This window comes from Tasmannia lanceolata, unplaced genomic scaffold (assembly GCF_043159265.1).
Source record: "Tasmannia lanceolata isolate RefF3 unplaced genomic scaffold, GAP_Taslan_0.1 ptg000016l, whole genome shotgun sequence".
In the NCBI taxonomy this organism is placed as follows: domain Eukaryota; kingdom Viridiplantae; phylum Streptophyta; class Magnoliopsida; order Canellales; family Winteraceae; genus Tasmannia; species Tasmannia lanceolata.
Window position 1 is genome coordinate 18,813,316 of NW_027518693.1, and position 8,297 is coordinate 18,821,612.

Genomic DNA, 8,297 nt, shown 5'->3' on the forward strand with positions numbered 1-8,297 from the left:
TACTCTCTCGCCTGACAGCCCTTTTTTTACAAAATTTAAATATCTACCCTTTATTCACAATTTACATTTTTTTAATAATTTTTCCTATATATATATATATATATATATATATATATATATATATAGAGAGAGAGAGAGAGAGAGAGAGAGAGAGAGAGAGAGAGAGAGAGAGAGAGAGGAATCTTAAGCTCACAGGTGCCTATGCAAAAAAATGGGTCAAGGGTGCTCCCATTAGTCAATATCCATTTAGGATGGCACAAAAGATTACAATGATAACTGTCATAAGTGGATACTGACCAATGGGAGAGTCCTTTACTCTTCATCTGTAAGTCGGGCTCTGTTCACTTGTTTTCTAGCTTCAGGAAAAGAAAAGAAAGGAAAAGAATCTGACGTGGAAAACTGGAAAAGAAAGGAAAAGAAACTGTGAGATAATTCCTTTTTCTCGTTGTTCACTTGGCCGAGAAAAGAAAAGAAAGTATGCAGGCAAAGTCGTTTTCTCAGGAAAATGATTTTCTCATCCTTTTGGTGAGAAAATTTAGAGGGAAAGTGAAAGAAAGTTGGTTTTCCACGTCATTATTTATATTTTCCACCTGTGTAATTCCGCTTTCCCGAGAAAACAAGTGAACGGTGGAAAATGTCAAATCACGGGAAAATTTGGCTTTCTTTCTTCTCCTTTCCTTTCTCAAGAAGGCAAGTGAACAGAGCCCAAATTAATGATTTGGGAAATGATATCCTCATCTCTTCGTTTGTTTTATTAAATTACTTGCTTTTATGTATTAATCTTGCATTACACTGTTTAAAATATTATTTTCATCTAAGGCCATGCTTGACAGCCATGAAAGATTTTCCCATGAAATATTTGTTTATCAAGTGGGTAGGAGAGGGGGAGAACTGAGAGGGCATGAATGAGGATAGTGCGAAAAGTGGCTGAAAAACCATGAAAAAGCTGAAAATTTCTTTAGAGGGCTTCTTCCATTTTTTTAGGTGCGGCTAACTAAAAAAGCTGAAAATTTCGAAAATAGTGTTCGGCAAACACCGACCCAGAGATTCTCATCTATATAATATACTTGGAATGATTCTTCCCTCGACCTTCCCTGAGAGTGTTAAAGAAAGGGAGCCATGAAATGATATGGAAACCTCTCAATCTATTGTCAAAACCAACGACAGAAGCTTGTCTGATCAGCTAAAAAACTCTTATTTTTGTTGTTGTAATTATCGAAGCGTGTGGGTCCATAGAATTACAGGCTTCATAAACCCAAAACCAACCTCGTTTTCTATGACCAATCTAAACTTTCAATACATGATTTTTGCAGCGTCAGGAATACCTCCATCCTAAATGGGGAAATGGGTAGTGTTGTTTCTGGTTTTTTCAATCCATTACCAAGGTATGTTTTGGGCCTGAAATAAAAATTTTTCTTATTTTTTCCCTATTTTTTTCTGAAAATACTGCATATGTTAGGCTTGTAAGGGAGCAAATTGATAATTAAACTTTTGAGGATCCTTGAACTCTTGTGTGTCCGTGTGTGTGTGGTTCCTACTTTTAACCGGTAAGCTTGAGAGAGATCCTTCCTCCCTAGAAGCACTACGAGGAATTAAGTAGGATTTTTGTAGTGAAGATACATGATTTCAGTACAAATAAGACTTACATTTGGCATAATTCTATATTTAACCAAGTTTGTTAACATCAAATAAACATACAATTTGACGGATCTATGCATGAAATCTTGGGTTGCCCTGTGGTTATTAAAAATTAATATTATAAATGCAGATTTCAAGCCTGGTAAGGTTCTTAGCTTTGCATCAAATTAAACCGCGCACTCCATGGCTTTAACGGGCCCTATGAATTCCTCTGAGTTTCATTCTTGGAAACATACTACCAAGACATATGATTTGATAGATTGCAAATCTATATGGGAAAACTTGGGTCACTCTGTGGTTATTTAAAACCTTATTAATACAAGTTTCTTTTGGTAAATAAATGCCTTATTATGTAAATTTTCTTGTATAGAGTTATTCATGTAAACTCTCTATAGCTATTCATGTAGAGGTTTAGATTTATGGAGGTTTATACCCATCCATTTTAACCTCCATAAATGGAAGGGTTAGGATGATCCTATGAAGTTGACTATCTATGTGAGGGCCTATTAAATGAATGCTTTGGACCATCCAAACAAAGTGGGCCCCTATGTTTTGTGAGCGCCACCTCATATAAGGTAGCGCTAGCGCCACCTCAGAACCATTTTCTCATATATATATATATATATATATGCAAATGTTCTATATATTATATACACCAATGTAAAAACCACTGTAATCCTTGGTTATTACCTTCTCATAGTGAAAGATCGTGTTCTTGTCCGTAGATATACGCATTCTGAAGGACCACATAAAAACTCTAATTGTGCATCTTAGGACTTGCTTATTTTTACTATTCTGTTTATTTGCGCGGATTCAGATTGGTTTTTGTCTGTTGGATTTCTCAACAATATTTATGAGATCTATTGCATACCAAGACCCTAACAAGAGTTTAAATAAAATTTTAATAGCATTAACATAGCTAAAATTCTTGTCCTATTCGAAATTTAACCAAATCTGTAACTGCCTAATCTAGATGAATATGTGATTTCATTCTCTTTGATTTTTTCTTATATACAACTATCCTAATATAAAAAGAGGTTGAAGGGATTAATTATTAATGCTACTTAGTTTATTACAAAGAACCTCAACGAGTGTTTATATAGAATACTCAAAAGGATAATCATAAAAATACGATAAATATGGTATGATTCTTTGTCTAAGCCTAGCTACCTCATGCAGCCTAGTTACCTTATCTAGCTTAGTTGTCTAATCTACCACCTAGACGATCCAATGATGAGATCTCATACACTCTAATAAGTGGGGCAACATATGTCCTAGATATCTCTCTTAAGTGGGGTCATATTTTTCTTAAGGATTGTGTAATTCATAATGTGCCTCCATGTTTCACTAGAAATTGTTTTTCTTGGTAAGTTTCTCCCAACATATTTCTTTCTCTTTTTTATCATGTATTTCAGCAACCATAGGTGAGCAAGAAGTAAGTATCGATTGCGGAAGTGATAAAGAATACACAGACAATGGAATTACGTGGAAAACAGATGGTGACTTCATTAAAACAGGACAAAACAAAGAAGTTTCAGGGATTTCTCTATCTGAGCAGATGAATTCCCTCCGTTTCTTTACGAATCAAAACAAGAACTGCTACACATTACCTACTCCGAAATCTTCGTATGATAGTTCCAGCAAGGTACTTATTCAAGCAGGTTTTTACTACGGCAACTATGACGGACTTTCGAAACCTCCTACCTTTGATCTTCATTTAAACGGAAACCAATGGGCGACCGTCGTTACTATCCTCGGGGGAGAACCCATTCTTCATGAAGTGATCTTCCTATCAAAAAGCGACAATATCAATGTATGTCTGTTTCGAACAAACGATGGTGAATTCCCCTTCATTTCTTCGCTACAAGCTTGGGCGCTAGGCCAAGATATGTACAAGGACATGAACACATACTACTCCATGTTCAAAAGCTACAGGCTCTATTTTGGAAGTCAGGGGATGTCTTCTATTAGGTAAGATGAGACTTTACTTTTACTTAGGGAGATGATATTTGCACCCCTTTTGTTCGCTTAAAACGGGTGGTAGTACTAGAAAATGAGGGTATCGTTGAAAAAAGGAAAATGATATGGTAACTGAGATTAAGACCTATGGGAGAAACCAACAATGAGAAAGCATTGTGTGTTTAAAAAAATCAAATTTTTGGTGAGTTTCCTAAAACAAAGGAACAATTGTATCACATGTGATGTGGTGGCAACAACTGATTTGTTCGGTCTCCTCTTCTGTTGCAACTGGTCCACCTAGCATTACTCTTCAAAAAATGCTGAAAGGGTGGGCGGGGGTAACGATTTTCAAATTTCTTTTGCTAAGATATTTAGGCCCTTTTTTGTTTTGGATTTTGAGAACTGATTGTGAGTCCTTATTGAACTTGAAATTAAGGCCATATTTGTTTTTGGGTTTTAAGAACTGATTGTGAGTCCAAAATCAGGTTTGGACTCACAATTGGTTCTCAAAATCCAAAAAAGGGGGCTTAAACCTAAATTTGAGTGCAATAATCAATTTTGGTCTCACAATTGGTTCTCAAAAGCCAAAACAAACAGGGCCTTAATGACCTCTTTATAGAGGACTAAATTAGTAGAGGGCGGCCTCGTTGTAATACAATGAGGTGCACCCTCTATGGCAATTATCCTAACTTTGTCTGATCTGAACAATTCATTTTGAGGCCGTTGGAGATCCAAAGCAAGGCCCATTAAATGGAAGGTTTAGATGAAAAAAAATTGGAGACAACTATGCCATTTGAGATCGACCCAATATGCTCGTGGATTAGCATTTGCTTCCGTCGGCTCTATGATCATGCATTCAAAATGCCTTTATTTTAAGGGGTTTCTACATAAGACAACCTTTGGTTTATCATATTCTTAAAACAACCGACCACTTTTTAAATTTTTTAAAAGCCACCTACTATTTGCAAGTATATATCAAAGCACCACCTGCCAATAGGGAACTGACAAAAATCTTGACAGTAGCTGATTTTGACTCAGAAAAAGACCAAATTATCATTAGTTTTGTGAAAAGACTAATACTTCTATTTTTAAGGTAAGGAAGTTTGCATATCTTATTTATGAGAAATTATACGATGCTCGACGGTCAAAATGTAAAGGCTGGAAGGAGACAAAACCTGCTGCCTTCGTTTTTTAACCAAGGAAAAGTTAAAAACGGTGCTTTCCCTTGGATTAAAAATCAAGGGAGAGAGGGTTTGTCTCTCTTAACCTTTTATTTTGACGGTCGGGCATCATACAAATTCTCCTTATGTGGAATGCTAAATTACAATACCTCATTAAGTCAAATTATTGGACTCAAAATTACGTTTAAATTTGTGTCCAATAATCGGTATGACACTCACTAGCAGTTGTCATAATCTTAAACCAACAGGGCCTTAATTTTGAGTGCAATAATCAGTTTTGGACTCACAATCGATTCTTAAAATCCAAAATAGGTGGGGCCTGAAGGTATTTTCGTTTTCCCTAAAACAAAGGGTTAAGTCCAAAACACTAGTTGTTGGGATGTAGCTTAAAAAACAGTCTTTTTTTTAAAATCACTTTTCAAGTAATTGAGACATCTTTCTACTGACTTTAATCTTCTCCAGCTACCCCGACGATAGCTACAACCGATTATGGACGCCAAGCATAATCGATAACTTATGGGTTTGGAGTGCGAACTTTTCATACCTCTCAGAAAATGCCAACAATGATCCACCTTTCAATGCAATTCGCAATGAAGTCGAGGCACCCGATCATGCAACACAACTAGTGATCCTACCACCGTTGGATTTCCCTCAAACTAATCGTACAAACTATATTGCCTTATATTTTACTGAAGTCTTCGATTTAGGTAGTAATGATCACAGATGGTTCAACATACAAATCGATGGACGAGATTATGGCGGGACGGTCAGCACAGAGTATGATATTTGTATAGTAGTATCTCAAAATAGTACCCTTCCGGCAGTGGGTCCCATGAATATAACACTGAATTCTGCTAAGGGAACAACGTTGGCTCCGGCGATCAGTGCTGTCGAAGTGTATACCTACAGTGAGATAATCGTCCCCGGAACAAATGATGACGATGGTACGGATTCGTTCATTACTTCTCGGAGCCTTTGATATTTTTTTCTTTGATGTCCAAAAGCCTTGTAATGCTCGGCGCGAAACACTGTTGTTATGGAAAATGATTTGAAGACACCGATGGGGCCAGTTGGATACAAGGATTTTATAATCAAGGATTGTAAAATCTTGGATTTTACAAGCTAAACCGTCGATTTTATAAATTCAAACCTGGACATATCCTAAAAATGTACAATCCAGGTTTTAGCATATAAAATCCAGGTTTTAATTTATAAAATCGAAGTTTTAGATTGTAAAATTTAAGATTTTACAATCCTGGATTACAAAATCCATGTATCCAAGGTAGGGATTGCTACACTGCATATTCTGCCTGTGGGCCACACATCTGCACGCAGTTTGGCCCACACTGCCACATACAGGTCCTTTCCTACTTTCTCGAGCATCTTGTTATACACTAAACATGTTTCTTTCCATTGTCATTTGTTTTCTTTCCAGAGAATTTTTTTAAATTGGAAAACCTTTTCTAACTCCTCTCTCTGTCATCCAGTTATTTGCACTCACTGCTACTTACTACAACTCAGCATATGGTGGGCCCTACTATTTTACACGTGATGATGGGGGTAGAGCCCAATAATTTACAACCATGCTTAGCATGATGAGGTTCACCATTTTACATCTCATGTTTTGATGTGGCAGGTCCACCATCTCCACCCAAACCCATGCATCGGGTGGGGCTCACCATTTTACACCTCTCGGTATTGATGGAATGGGACCACCACTTTACAACTCATGTTTTTAATGCAGTGGGCCCTACCATTTTACACTATAGGTTTTCACGGGTGGGACCCACCATCTCTACCAAACTCATGCGTTAGGGTGGGGCCTACTGGGCCCACCATTTTTTACCCATTCATAGCATGGGTTCAGAATACTCTAGTGTGTATATATGCGTATGTATGTGTATAGCTTTGTATAATTGCTTTGGAGCTAGACGTGGTCTTTTGCTTATTCAAACAGTGCAAGGACTAGCAAACATTGCGAGCAGTTTCGTGCAACTAAACGGGTGGACTGGGGAGCCTTGTCTCCCTCAGGGCACTACTTGGCCATGGATAAATTGCAATGGAGATGAACCACCTCGAGTAATCACACTGTAAGGAGGATTTAGTCTCCTCTCTATTTCAATACTTATCCTTATTTTCTTCACCAAAACATGCGTTTATCTTTTTGCAGCAATCTCTCTGGTTATGGTTTGGAAGGCGATCTCCCTGATTTCAGTCAGATGAACGCTCTTCAAATCATGTAAGTGGTCCTACAACTCGTTACTTAACTCAAAACGTGACATGCGATAGTGCATCTATGAAATGCCTTTTGCGATGGACGCTACCAATTCTCAAGTATAAAAGATCAAATAACGCGATCTCCAACAGCTTAAGCTCTTGGACGCACTGGTTGTTTCACATGGTATCAGAGCCAAAGGTCCTGAGTTGAACCCTCCTTGATAGCAAAAAATCTACATGCAATAATATCCAAACCCAAAAGAGGGGCCACATGTGCCACATGTAGGGTAAACCCAAAAAGGGTGGCGACACGTGAGGGGGAGTGTTAAAGTATAATAGTTTAAACAAAGCCATCTCCAACGGCTTAAGTTTTTGGAGTAACTGGTTGTTTCACTCACTAGTAAACAAGCTGACCCATATGGATCTATACTCTGTTTTATTTCCAATCCTGTCATTGTCTTCGAGAATTGTTTGTTTCCCTTCTCGACCGTATTGCCCTTACCCATATCATTTTCTATACCCATATATGGTGCAATATGGGTCGGGATCGGGTTGAGCTTTTGCTAAAAAATAATTGGAATCAACCCCAGACCGACCCAATTTTAGAGTATAAGCTCAACCCAAATTCCCTAATCGACCCGAGTTGAACCCATACATATCTCTTGAATATCTCTACATTAATATGGAATTACTCGAGTTTTTATGGCTCAAGATTCAAGAGTCACTCGTTCAAGTTGACTCAATTCGACTTAATTTCGGGTAGGTAGCCAGTTTTTGAATTTTTGAACTATGAACCAGAAGCTCTCTCTTTTAACAAAACTTCATTTCAAAAAAGGGAAATGATATCAGCACTGTCATGTTTTGATATATAGGCGGTCCTAGCTTATCATTCCTTTTTTAATTGGCTTGCCAGAGCGTTTTGCGAAATGTAATAACCTTTTGACAGCCTTCTAAATACTAAAGACAAGAAGCTTCGGCGGATATATCAAAACATGGCAGTGCTGATATCGTTTCCCTTCACAAAAAATATGTTTTGTAGGTTAGCCGTTTAACACTTTATTTAAAACTTTTTATGATAATAAAACTACTTTTTAAAACTAGTTTAAAAAGCATTAAATGCGTTTATTTGACCAACTTTCTAATTTCCAGCCTAAAATTTAAAACATATTAAATGCTTTTTTTAGCAATTTCATTTATTTGACTGTTTTTACTAAGTTTTTTTTTTTTTTTGAGCCAATACCGAATTAAACTAAAAAAAATAAAAAAATTGACAGTTCTTGATTTAGCACGAACATCTCCCGT

The 8,297-nt window shown here is 37.1% G+C and overlaps 1 protein-coding gene across 1 annotated transcript; it reads left to right on the plus strand.

The window, feature by feature from the left end:
* The first annotated feature begins 2,967 nt into the window (after positions 1–2,967).
* On the plus strand, positions 2,968–7,021 carry LOC143847975 (putative LRR receptor-like serine/threonine-protein kinase At1g51860). The gene is made up of 5 exons (XM_077356746.1): positions 2,968–3,004; positions 3,054–3,609; positions 5,241–5,722; positions 6,685–6,868; positions 6,949–7,021. The coding sequence occupies exons 1-5, from the start codon at positions 2,968–2,970 to the stop codon at positions 7,019–7,021; spliced, it is 1,332 nt and encodes a 443-aa protein (XP_077212861.1).
* Positions 7,022–8,297: the final 1,276 nt, after the last annotated feature.

What these genes read in the sequence shown, in the direction of transcription:
- LOC143847975 (XM_077356746.1), top strand. Translation starts at nt 2,968, where the DNA reads ATGTGCCTCCATGTTTCACTAGAAATTGTTTTTCTTG. An exon ending in CAGGGGATGTCTTCTATTAG is followed by an intron (nt 3,610 to 5,240) that starts GTAAGATGAGAC and finishes AATCTTCTCCAG; the next exon opens with CTACCCCGACGATAGCTACA. An exon ending in CGGAACAAATGATGACGATG is followed by an intron (nt 5,723 to 6,684) that starts GTACGGATTCGT and finishes GTATGTGTATAG; the next exon opens with CTTTGTATAATTGCTTTGGA.